Genomic DNA, 13,839 nt, shown 5'->3' with positions numbered 1-13,839 from the left:
TCTTTTTCCCTCTAGTCGGAACCGAGGCGGGGTTGCGCTTTCCTGGGGGGGATAACCAAAAGGTTTTTCGCCACCCTTTTGGGCCCTCCCAATGCCCCCACCCCCCCGGGGTTGGGACCGGGGGGGGGGGGGGGGGGCAATGGGGGGATAAGGACACATATGTAATACCTTAATCAATAAAGAAAATAAAAATTAAAAAAAAATTTTTTTAATGCTCAATTGTACACTTTAAATGGGTGAATGGTATAGTATGTGAATTACATCTCAAAAAAGCTGTTATTTTAAAAATTAGAAATGAGAATCTAAGTATTTTCTACTGAGACAGACATTAAAAAGATTTTTTTAAATGTAAAACAATGCCACCCTTACTAAAATTTTTGTTTTAGAAAATATACTTATTTTTCTTAAAAATGTTATGTTGGGTTTGTTACTTTTAAATGAATTAATAAATATATTTTTAAATTTTTAGCCTTAACTTCCAATATGGTAATTATCAATAGATATAAAATATTCAAATTCTTAGATTAAAAAGAAGGGTATAATATGAAAGTATATAAAGGAAATGTAATGAATTGAATAAAGAAATATCAGTAAAAACATTTACATACTAGCAGTAGGTAATCTATTCTAATGAAAATGGCTTTCTCATGGAAATCACGGAGGCCAGAAGGAAGTGGCACAATGTTTTTTAAGTGCTAAAAGAATAGAACTGTCTACCCTACATATGGAGAGATTATTCTTCAGGAATGATGGAGAAATAAAGACATTGTCAGACAAGAAACTAAAAAGATTTGTTACTAACAGAGCTGCTTTAAAAAAGAGAATAAAGGATATTCTATAAACAGGGAAGGAAATAATAAAAAAAGGAACTTGAAACATCAAAAAAAACATAGTAAGCATAAAAATGGATAAATACAATAGCCCTTCTCAAGTTTTCTAAATTGTTTGGTTGTTGAATCAAAAATTATAGCAGTCTAATGTTATTCTCAGAGTATGAAAAGAAAATAATAAATTATATTATAAATGGGGAGAGTAAAGATACATAAAGGGAAATATAGTTTCCACTCTTCAATCAAACTGGTAAAATGTTGATACCAGTAGATTTGTATAATTTATGTATTTATAAGGTAATAGCAAGCACAACGACTAAAAATGCTGTAAGAAGAGATATACTTCAAATATACTATAAATAAATAAACACAGGAAATTCTAAAAAATGTTTAAGTAAGCCAAAGGTAGGAAAAAGAAAATAAATGGAAAACATAAAACAAAAAAATAAATAGACAAGGCCTAACGTAGCAAAAATTACATTCAATGTAAACTGTCTAAATACAACAATTAAAAGAGACTGGCAAAGAGGATTTTTAAAATGATCCAACAATAGGCTATCTTTAAGAAACTTGCTTCAAATATGATATATGTAAATAGTAAAAATATAAATCATATAAGTATTAATAAAAAGAAAGCCGTATTGGCTATATTAATATCAGAAAAGTAAACTATAGAGCAAAAAATATTACTAGAGACAGAACAAGACATTATATAATCATCAAAGTGTCAATCCACCAGGAAGACATAGAAATCCTAAGTATATATACTCCAAACAACCAACTGTAAAATATGTGAAGCAAAAACTGTTGAAACTGAGGAGAAATAGACAAATTCACAATACAGTGGGGCCTTGACTTACGAGTTTAATTCGTTCCGTGACGGAGCTCTTACTCGTATGTCAAATCAACAGTGAACGAGTGAGACACGTGATGCTGGGCTGATGTTGTGGCGTTCACTGTGACGTTCGCTGCGCCAACTAGCAGTGGGGTATCTGAAGCTGGCTCGTAACCCGAATTTTAGCTCGCAACTCAAAGCAAAAAATCGGCCAAGAGATGGCTCTTATCTCAAAAAACTCGTTAGTCGGGACACTCGTAAGTCAAGGCCCCACTGTAGTTGGATATTTCAATTGATAGAACAACTAAACAGAAAATCAACAAGGATACTCAACACCACCATCAATAAGCAGGATCTAATCAACATTTGTAGAAAACTATACAACAGCAGAAGAATATATTTTACTAGAGGCCGGTGCATGAAAATTCATGCACTGGAGGAGGGTCCCTCAGCCCGGCCTGTCCCCTCTCACAGTCCAGGAGCCCTCAGGGGGCAACCCGGTGATCAGGGGAAAGCGACGCCCCATCACACCTCTGCTGCTGCCACTGCCAGCAGCACAAGCCTCGGCCGGCTCTGGTTACCTGAGTCTCGGGTGGCCCTGGGCGGCTGTGGGGCTAAGGGGACTGGGGGTCTCTGGAGGTGGGCCCGGCCTTGCCACGCACCTGCCACCCCGGTGGGGCTGAGGGTACTGGGCGCCGCCATCTTGTGCTGTGGGCACTGCCATCTTTGAGGGCTGGACAGTCAATTAGCATATTCCCTCCTTATTGGCTGTGGGCACCACCATCTTTTGCGATGGCACGAGGGTCAATTAGCATATTCCCTCTTTATTAGATAGGATTTTCAAGTACCTACAAAATATATACCAGGACAAATCATACCTATGGCTATAAAACAAACTTCAAAAAATTTAAAATAACTAAACCAAACACTTATGTGCTCTGCCCACAACGGAAATAAACTAGAAATCACGAAGGTAACAGGAAACTCTCCAAGCTTTTGGAAATTAAATAACATGTTTTAAAAAATCCATGGGTCAAAGAGGAAGTCTCAGCAGAAGTAAAAATACTTTAAACTAAATAAAAATGATAATACAACATGTAAAAATTTGAGGGGTACAACTCAAGCATGCCAAAAGGAAAATTTATAGCACTAAATGCTTACATAAAATGAGATGAAAAGTCTCAGATCAATAATCTAAGCTCCCATCTACAAAAAGAAGAGCAAAATAAATCCAAAGAAAGCAGAAGGAAATAATCAAGGTCAAGGCAGAAATCAATGAAACTGAACATAAAAACAAGAGAGAAAAATCAAACAAAAAGCTGGTATTTTAATACAATCAAAAAAACTGGCAAATCTCTAGCAAGATGGACAAAGATACATGCCCTGGCCGGTTTGGCTCAGTGGATAGAAGTGGATAGAGTATCGGCCAGAGGACTGAAGTTTCCTGGGTTTGATTCTGGTCAAGGGCACATATCTCAGTTGCAGGCTCAATCCCCCATGGCCCTGGTCAGAGAGCGTGCGGGAGGCAACCAATCTATGTATCTCTCTCTGTGTCTCTCACCCTCTCTTCCACTCTCTCTAAAAATCAGTGGGGGAATATCCTTGGACAAGGATTAATAAGAGAGAGGAGAGAGAGAGGGAGAGAGAGAGAGAGAGGACATGAATTACTGATATCAGGTATGAAACAGGGAATACTAGTATCACTAATGACCCTGCAAACATGAAAAGAATAATGCAATACCACAAACAACTTGACACATATAAATTAAACAACTTAGATGAAATGAATCAATGCCTCAAAACAAAAACTACTATAACTCAGTCAATATGAAATACATCATATGAATAGCCCCATATCTATTAAGGAAATGAACTTGTAATTCAAAACTTCTCCAGAAGAAATCCCCAGGCTTGAGTAGGTTCTCTCAAGAATTCTACTGAGCATATAAAGAAGAATTAACATTCTACACAATATTTTCCAGAAAATAAAAGACAAAGAAACACTTCCCAACCCACTCTATGAAGCCAGTATCACCCTGATACCAAAACCATACAAAGGCAGTATAAATGAGAAAACTCAAGACCAATATCTGCCATGAATACAGATGCAAAAACCCTTAACACAATACCAGCAAACAGAATTCAGCAATATAAACAACTAGAGGCCCGGTGCACGAAATTCATGCACTCAGGGGAGGAGGGTCCCTCAGCCTAGCCTGCACCCTCTTGCAGTCCGGGAGCTCTTGGGGGATGTCCAACTGATGACTTAGGGACTAAGCTGGCATGGGACTAAGCCGGCATGGGACTAAGCCGGCAGTGGGACATCCTAGTGCTGCTGTGCAGCCAGGAGAAGCTCCCGCCACTGCTGCTGTGCTCACCAGCCATGAGCCCGGCTTCTGGCGCACTGACCACCAGGGGGCAGCTCCTGTGCCGAGTGTCTGCCCCCTGGTGGTCAGTGCACATCATAGCGACCGGTAATTCCACCATTCAGTTGATTTGCATATTAGGCTTTTATTATATAGGATTATACAACATGACCAAGTGGTGTTTATTCTAAGATACAAGGCTGATTAAATATTCAAAAACCAGTCAATATAACCAACCATATTAATATCCTAGGGGAGAAAAATCAAAAGATCCTTTCAATTGACAAATTTCAACAAGCATGCATGATAAAAACTCTCAGAAAACTAGGAATATAGGGGACCTTCCTCAACTTTATTTTTTTTTAAACCTACTGCTAACAAATAGCTGATGGTGAAAGACTGAAAGCTTTCCCCTAAGATCTGAAGTGAGGTAAGGATGTCCACCTTCTGGGAATGCAGACTGGTGCAGCCACTATGGAAGACAGTATGGAGTTTCCTCAAAAAACTGGAAATGGAACTCCCATTTGACCCTGTGATCCCACTTCTAGGAATATATCCCAAGAAACCAGAAACACCAATCAGAAAGGATATGTGCACCCATATGTTCATAGTAGCACAATTCACCATAGCTAAGATCTGGAAACAGCCTAAGTGCCCATCAGTAGATGAATGGATTAGAAAACTGTGGTACATCTACACGATGGAATATTGTGCTGCTGTAAAAAAGAAGGAACTCTTACCATTTGCAACGGCATGGATGGAACTGAAGAGCATTATGCTAAGTGAAACAAGCCCGTCAATGAAGGAAAAATACCACATGATCTCACTCATTCATGGATAATAAAGACCATTACAAACTTTTGAACAATAATAGATACAGAGGCAGAGCTGCCTCAAACTGATTGTCAAACTGCAGCGGGAAGGCCAGGGAGGGTTGGGGGGCAGGAGGGAGGGGAGTAAGAGATCAACCGAAGGACTTGTATGCATGCATATAAGCATAACTAATGGACATAAGACACTGGGGGGTAAGGGAGGGCAGGGGATTGTCAAGGGCGGGGGGGAAAAAAGGACACTTATGTAATACCCTTTGTAATACTTTTAGCAAAAAATAAAAATAAAAAATAAAAAAATATATAAAAAAAAAGGATGTCCACCTTCACTACTGTTATTCAACACAGTTCTAGAAGCTCTAGCCAGCACAAGGCAAGAGAAGAAAATGCAAGACATAGAGATCGGAAATGAAGAATGAAAACTTTCCCTGTTTGGAGATGACATCATGGTCTACCTAGAAATATGAAGGAGTCAACAACAGCAGAAAAAAAAAAGAAAAAACAAACAAACAAACAAAACCCTCTTAAAATTAATAAGTTAGGTAAGCTCACAGGATATAAGAGCAACATACAAAAATATCAAGCATATTTCTGTATATACTAGCAATGAGCATATGGAAATAAAAATTTTAAATACAGTATCACACCTACAATTGCTCAGAAAATGAAATATTTAGTACAAATCTAACAAAACATGTGTAGGACATATACCAAAAATACAAAACACCTGAATGAAGGAAATCAAAAGGCATATATAAATGGAAAGATATTCAGGTCTAAGATGTCAATTCTCCTTAAATTACAGGTTTAATCCAATTCCTATCAAAATCCCAACAATATTTTTGTAGACATAGACATGGTTATCTAAAAGAAAAGATAACGGAACTAGAGTAGCTAAAACAATTTTGAAAAAGAATAAAGTAGAAGGAATCAGTCTATCCAATTTCAAGACATTATATATAGTAATAATGTAGTTATAGTAATTAAGACTATGGTAATAGTGGAGAGATAGACACACAGATGCATAGAACAAAACAGAAAACCCAGAAATAGCCCCATACAAGTACAACCAACAAATTGTTAACAAAAATGCAAAAGCAATTCAAAAGAGGAAGAATAGTCTTTTTTTAAAATGATCCTGGAGCAACTGGATATCCATGGTCAAAATAATGACTCTTAAACAGAAATGAACTCAAATGGTCATGAGCTAAAAGTAAGATGTTAACTATAAAACTTTAGGCGGGAAAGTAGGAGAAATTCTTTGAGACTCAACAAGATCCATACAAGAAAATAGTCAACAAATGGGACTTCATCAAAATTAAAAACTTTTGCTCTGAGAAACAGAAGTTCTGGATAAAGACAAAGCTAAAGACTAAGAGAATATATCTACAGACCACATATGTGACAAAGGATTCATTTCTAGAATATATAATATATAATAGACTCTCAAAACTCAACATTTAAAAAGATCTAATTAGAAAATGATGAAAAGACATAAACATTTATTTTACCAAAGATGATAAAGAGCAAATCAGCACATGAAAAGATGTTCAACTAAACTAGGCATTGGGGCATTACAGATTAAAACCACAACGAATATTACTACACAACTATTGGAATAGCTGACATTTTTAGATGCTGACACACTAAATGCTGTTATAAAGGGGAAAAGCTATCTTTCATAATTACTAATGTGAGTAGTATAGCCATTTTGAAAAATAGTTTGGCAGTTTCTTAACAAAACATTAAAACATATACTTAACATACCACCTTGCAATTGCATTCCTGGGCATTTATCCCAGAGAAATGAAAGCTGATGTTCTATACAAAAACCTGTAAACAATTGTTCATAGCTTTATTTGTAATAGCCCCAAACTGGAAACTACTCAAATGTCTTTTAATGGGTGAGTGGTTAACTGATGGTACATCCATACCATGGAACACTACTCTGCAATAAAAAGAAACAAACTATCACTCTGGCCAGTGTGGCTCACTTGGCTGAGCGTCAAAAGGTCACTGGTTCGATTCAAGGTCAGGGCACATGCCCAGATTGCAGGTTCAGTCCCTGGTAGGGATGCCTTGTGAGGCAGCCAATCAGTGTTTCTCTCTCACACCTATGTTTCTCTCTCCCTCTCCCTCTTCCTTCCTCCCTCTCTAAAATCATTAAAAACATATTTTAAAAAAGAAACAAACTACTGATACATGCAACAACTTGGATGGACTTCAAAGAAATAATATTAAGTGAAAAAATGCCAATCTCCAAAGCTCACATATGATGTCATAGCATTTATATAAACATTTTTTAAATCCTCACTCGAGGATATTTCTCCATTGGTTTTTAGACTGGTGGCCACCAGGGGTTAAGGATGCTGGGAGACAGAGGTCTGTGTGACGATCGAGGGGTAGCACTGGAAGAGCTTCAATCAGTCACCCAAACCACTGAAAGTACAGCCATAACCACTGAAAGCACAGTGCAGAAAGGTATACCTAAGCCTATTGAAATTTAAATGGAATTAAATGAAATACTAAAAAATATTCAGTTTACCCAAAAGAAGGCAGGAAAGGAGAAACAAAGGGTAAAAAAGATGGGACAAATAGAAAACAAAAAGTAAAATGGGAAACCTAAATTTAACTATATCAATTATTACATTAAAATAAACAAAACAAAACAAACACTATAATTACAAGACAGAGACCAGGAGACTGGGTTAAAGAGGCACAGAGAGAGATTACAGGTAGTTTGAGAGTAAAAGACTATAAACATGCATGCCATGTGAAAACTAAGCATGACAAAGCTGTGGTAATTATATTAACATCAAACAAAGTAAATGTCATCAGAAAGATATGACAATCCCAATGTATATGCATTTAGAGCTTCAAACTAAACTGATAAAACTAAAAGGAGAAATGGACACATATACTAGACAAAAAAATCGCTAAAGATACAGAATACTTCTATCATACTATCAACAATCTTGGCTCAATTAACATTTACAAGTATTATGTAGAAACTGCAGAATACACATTCTTTCCAAGTGTGTATGAAATATTCATCAAGACATATGAGGGTCCATAAAACAAATCTCAGTAAATTTCCAAAGACTAAAATCTTATGTTCTCTAACTCAACAAAATTAAATTAGAAATCCAACAAAAATAAGGTATCTTTCAAAGTCCTAAAACATTTGGAAATCAAACAATACATTTCTTTTTAAAAAATGAATCAAAGAAAAAAGTCACAAGAAAAAAAGAAAATATTTTTAACTCACTCATAATAAAAGGATACCTATCAAGATTTGTGGGATTCAACTAAAGCAGTGCTTGAGGAAATACTTATAACTCTCAATGACTACATTAGAAGAGAAAAAAAGGCTTACAATTAGTTATCTAAGTTTCTACCTTAAGTTAAACTCAAAGTAGAAGAAAATAAATAATAAAGCTCAAAGCCGATATAAATGAAATAGAAAACAAAAAGTAGAAAAAAAATCAACAAAACCCATATTTGGTCCTTTGAAAAGAGTTATGATATACCACTAACAAAACCTGTCCTGAAAAAGTGAAACACAAATGATCAATATCAATGGTGAAAGAGGTGACATTTCTACAGACTCCACAGGCATTAAAAAAATGTTAAGGGAATATTATGAACAGTGTTTTAACAATATATTTTTTTAAAACACACTGATAAAATGAACAAACTCCTTGAAAAACACACCTTCCCAAATTACCATGATGAAACAGAAATATGAATAGCTCTATGTCTACTACAGAAATTGAATTCCTTATCAAACTTTTCCTACAAACAAAACTCTAGGCTCAGATAAGTTTCACTGCTGAGTTCTATCAAACAATTAAAGAAGAAATAGTGCCAATCATATATATATACAAACAACATCAGAACATAGAGGAGTAAATATTTCCAAATAATTTCATAAGGCTAGTATACATTGCCATACTCACTGCTGGAGGGCAGTACTCGTAGGAGTTAATAACCAACATTCAAGCCAATGCATTTAGAAAAAGCATTTAGAAAAAAAATTGGAAGGCCACCACAGGAAAACAGCACCCTCTCCCTGAAACTACACATCGCTACTGACCTCCCTCCAAAAGGGGTTTGCACATCCCAGGGGATAAATACAAAAAAATTACATTTCACCTTTCAAAGAAGAAAGAAGGAAATTAAGCATTACCAATATTTAGTATGCAGATTAACAAATGTACATCTATATAATACTCATATATTGGGGGTGCCAACGTTTTTTACCCTCAAGGAAGTGAGATCAAAACAAGCTCAGAGACCCGTGGTTTTCCAGGCAGCGTGCTAAATTGGGTTTTCCAGCCAGCATCGCTCTGTGAGTACTCTACCTTCACAGTGTGGAAATCCAATTTGTGACAAAATCTGTTTCAAGTTCAATTTGTTGCTCTTTAGCCCATGTAGTTGGAGCCATTCCTTGGATGAGATGAGACTCTGCTTGGCCACGTCTGTGTTGGTGTTGCTCTGTCCCTCTTGCCTCCAAAGCTGCTGCTCAGAGATGGTAGAAGATGAGCTTGATATCTCCATCTCTGTGTTAGGATCTAAGTCACAGGGGCCTTCTGTAAAGACAATTGTCAAACTCAGACTTCCTGAAAACTTGGAAACAATATAATATCAATAGAGGATTGGTTTGAAATAAATTACAGTACATCCATGAAGTGGAATTCTATCTACCAGTTAAAAATTACAACACAGCCCTGGCCGGTGTGGCTCAGTTGATGGGGCATTGATTCCTCATTAGGGCACATGCCCAGGTTTCAGGCTCAATCCCCAGAGGGGGGCATGTAGGAAGCAGCCGATTGATGTTATGCTCTCACTTCTCTCTTCTCCCTTCCCCTCTCTCTAAAAATCAATAAACTATTCTTAGAAAAAACAAAAACAGAAAACACTGTGTTAGTGCTTCTCCAACCTTTAAACAAATTATCATACAGATGTATATTTGTTGGCAAAGAAGATATCTACATATATTGCTAAAAGATATCCATAAAATTCAACATCCATAGGTAGGTACTCATACACACACAGAAAAACATTTAGAAAGATATATGCTAAGAGGCTTATAGTAGTTTTCTGTGTGGTGAGAGTGTGTGGGACTTTTGCCTTTTCTACATTGCTTGAATTTTCACATTATTTAAAGGTTTCTAAAACAACATTTATTTTTATAATCAGAAAAATACAAAGGTCTTCCGTTTTGGAAAATAATCACTCCTGAACCTTCATTACACATCAGTATTCCAATTATATCATATGCATCCAAAGAAGGTAAAGAGGATGAACCGCTGAGAGGAAACACACTGCTCTGCATGTGGAGTGGCCACCTGCGAGCTAGTGAGAGAGTGGGAACCAGACGGAGGCTCAGCCCAGCCAGAATACACGGCCTCACCTTCCGAATGTTCTCTTCTCTAAAACTGTAAAGTTGGATTGACACATTCTGGCTCACATGGCCAGCTGTTCTGGGACCAACTGGACTCAAGGCAATATTCAACATATTAAACTCATCTAGACCTGCCTAAATATAGCCAATGTGCACAGGAGGAAAGAAGTCGCCAAACTGTAATGCAATCTTAACCCACTCACCACAACTTCAGGAAGGGCCTGACAACTGGGGGAAAGAGTAGAAAGCTCTGCTTACTTCTGCAGTCGGAGGGTGCAGTGCATATAAATGAGTCCCCTGGACTACAATACTTTTTAACATGAAAATAGTCCTTTATCCCATCTTTAAAATTGCATTTCCTAAAAGTCTCCCATGAATTTCAAACACAGAAATCAGTTGGACCCAAGCTAGGGAGATTTTTTTGAAAAGAAGTGTCATTATTAGCAAACAACTTTATGTATATTCTGGGTAGTATATATATTTAATTCTTGTAATAACCTTATGAGGTAGGTAGCCCTATTATTCCCATTTTACAGATGAGGAAACCAAGACTGAAAGAGCTTAACTAAGGTCTTCATCGTCTCACAGCAGGAAGATGCATAATTGAGATTCCAAACACATCAGTTGCCTGTAGGGTCTAGAACACAAAATGTTCTGTGCCTTTATATAATAATAATAATAATAATAATAATAATAATAATAAACTGCAGCAACTCCCATTTGCTGGCCAGGCCCTGAGATGAGCTTTTTATATGTGCTGTATCATAAATTCCTCACAACCATATTTGTCTGATACTGTTAACACTCCGTTTACATTTGAGGAATCAGAAGCTTCGAGAATTTAAAAGTTGTTCAGGACCCACAGCCAGTAAGTGGCAGGAGCAGGAGTCAAAGCCATTTCTTAACCACCTGCTATGGCACAAGCTACCCACACAGTGATTCCAGGAGGACTGCTTTCTCCTAGGGCTCCGGGGTCCTCACTGAAGAGAGAGCAATAACCTTTATTTTCAGAGCTCAGGATCAACAAGCTTCCTGATTTGTCATTTTCAAGTTTTTAAAGATAATGATTTCTATTTTAAGGTTTATGCAAATTTGTACTGTCCAGATATGTTGAATTCCAAAGGTACACAAACTCATATTATTGGTGAAGATATTGCCTTCTTCCTACGAGGGCTCAATTTGATGAGAATATCACAAAAGTATTTGGACAGCATCACATAGGAGTGGGAAAACTGAGAATGAAAATGCTGTGTAGGTCCATGCCATCACAGTAGGTGACTTCCCTTCTCCACAGTGGTGGCACCACCCATGGTCCCCAACTCCCAGGCTATTGCAAGGGGCAAATGTAGCCATACAGGACTTCTGCGTGGATAAGCACTTGACATATTGGAAAGAGCTATGTACAAATACATTACTTAAAATCATTGTCCCGCCGAAACCGGTTTGGCTCAGTGGATAGAGCGTCGGCCTGCGGACTGAAAGGTCCCAGGTTCGATTCTGGTCAAGGGCATGTACCTGGGTTGCGGGCACATCCCCAGTAGGAGATGTGCAGGAGGCAGCTGATCGATGTTTCCCTCTCATCGATGTTTCTAACTATCTCTCTCCCTTCCTCTCTGTAAAAAATCAATAAAATATATTTAAAAAATAAATAAATAAAATAAAATCATTGTCCCTTGGTAACTGTGCTTTGTTTCGCATACCCACTTTTACTGCAAGCATCTTTTTACCCTCACACCCCAGTCATATTGAGCTATGAAGTTTTGTTTCCTCCTCCTTCCACTCTAGAACCACAGAACATGAAAACAACGAAAGCACAGACTATATCCTTCAACTTGCTTTTGGGGATCTGTCCAACAAAGACTGATATTTACATTTGGCCAATGGTTCTTACAGAACAAAAGGAAGCTTAGAATAAAGATTTTTTATTATTTATTTCATCATTGCCAATTCACCTTTCTCTTCCCTGAAACATACTCACCCACCTCCTATATTCTTACTAGAGGGAGCTACACGCCCTAGAGCAGGGGTTCTCAACCTGTGGGTCGCGGCCCCTTTGGCGGTCGAACGGTCGCCTAAGACCATCCTGCATATCAGATATTTACATTACGATTCATGACAGTAGCAACATTACAGTTATGAAGTAGCAACGAAAATAATTTTATGGTTGGGTCACAACATGAGGAACTGTACTTAAAGGGCCAGAAGGTTGAGAACCACTGCCCTAGAGTAAAAAGGGAACACAGCTACATAAACTATCCTAAGACTCCTAAACTGAATTTTGGAAATTTAAAAGAGGCTTCTGAGCCAAAGGGGTATGTTCTTGATTCCAAACAAAAGGCCACTGAACCCTTTAAGGTGTGTGCCCCAGCCCCGTTTGCACTCACATGACTTAAGAAATCTAAAATTTAAAAAAAAACCTGGTTAGTACTATTGGATCAGAGAACCTATAGGAATCATTGACTCAGATCTTGCCTCGGGGTTTTTTAGCCTGAGAATGCCCACATTGTGGGAAGTGAAAACAACTGGAAAATGGAACTTATCCAGAGAAAACAGAAAGGAGAGAAAGGGCCTCTCCAACAGAAGGGATCCTTCTACTCAGATGGGATGAGAGCTGCTGTGTCAGGGCAGGGACGCCTGCCACAGCAGTGCCGCTGAAGACCTGCAAGCAGCCCTCCTGCACACGCCCACCTGCTTCCCCACCTCCCGGGTGGGCTCCTGTGGTTCTCCCCAGGAAAGCCCCCGCCTTTGCTTGGACACTTCACCAAGGTGGCCCTCAACACTTGAGATTTGTCCTCTCTAGACTGCAAGAGGGTTCCATGACTACAAGAACAAACTATCTGAATGTCCTCAGCACAGTACCTCATACACAGCAGGCACTCTGTCCGCATGGGTGTTAAAAGTTTAACTAAATTGATCACTCAGAATTGCTGAGAATCCTGCTTTCTTTTTCAACAAGGCAAAGTTTGCATTTCTAACAAGGGTAAGATCAGGAAATTGATATCTGTTTAAAAAGAGACAATATTTTCTGGATATTACTATGTTGTTGTTATTATTACTATTATTACTCAGGATTTCTTCATCTGAGGTTATTACAAATTGGGGAAAGAGGAACAAATTCCAGTTGAGCGCTGCCCTGAGTGCATCACAAGGGCCAAAGCTTGGGGAAACAGGAAGGGATTTCCTAAATAGAAAGAAGTGTGGGGGGAGGGGGAGAAGGAGGAGGAGGAGGAGGAGGAGGAGTAGGAGGAGGGAGGTAGGGATGACGAGGAGGTAGGAGGAGGAGGAGGAGGAGGAGGAGGAGGAGGAGGAAGGGAGGGAGGAGGAGGAGGTCAAAGTCTGATAAAAGCAGGGACGGGAAGGCAGAATTTGGGGAAAAATAGAAAGATTAATCTGGCACAAGTCCAAAGGCTCCAACCAAAGGAACTAGGTCTGGGCCTCGTACTCCGGTGCTGCCTGGGTCTGCCATGCTGGGCAGCGGAGAGGTGGCCACGGCTGCTGAGGGGAGCACCTTTGGTAAAAACTCACGGCTTCTTCCAGTACGCCCAGATGGTAAGAGGCTGAGGCCCAACGC

The 13,839-nt window shown here is 38.5% G+C and overlaps 1 protein-coding gene across 1 annotated transcript in view; it reads right to left on the bottom strand.

Annotated features, from left to right (window-relative positions):
* The window catches only part of VWA3B (von Willebrand factor A domain containing 3B), a 133,026-nt gene that overhangs the window by 118,022 nt on the left and 1,165 nt on the right, over positions 1-13,839 (bottom strand). The window contains exon 2 of the mRNA XM_023761469.1: positions 9,226-9,453. Coding sequence (XP_023617237.1) covers positions 9,226-9,421 — 196 coding nt within the window. The 5' untranslated portion in view covers positions 9,422-9,453. The remainder of the gene's footprint in view (positions 1-9,225; positions 9,454-13,839) is intronic.

Source organism: Myotis lucifugus, unplaced genomic scaffold, assembly GCF_000147115.1.
Source record: "Myotis lucifugus unplaced genomic scaffold, Myoluc2.0 scaffold_210, whole genome shotgun sequence".
Taxonomy (NCBI): domain Eukaryota; kingdom Metazoa; phylum Chordata; class Mammalia; order Chiroptera; family Vespertilionidae; genus Myotis; species Myotis lucifugus.
This window is presented reverse-complemented; position numbering and strand designations above follow the sequence as displayed.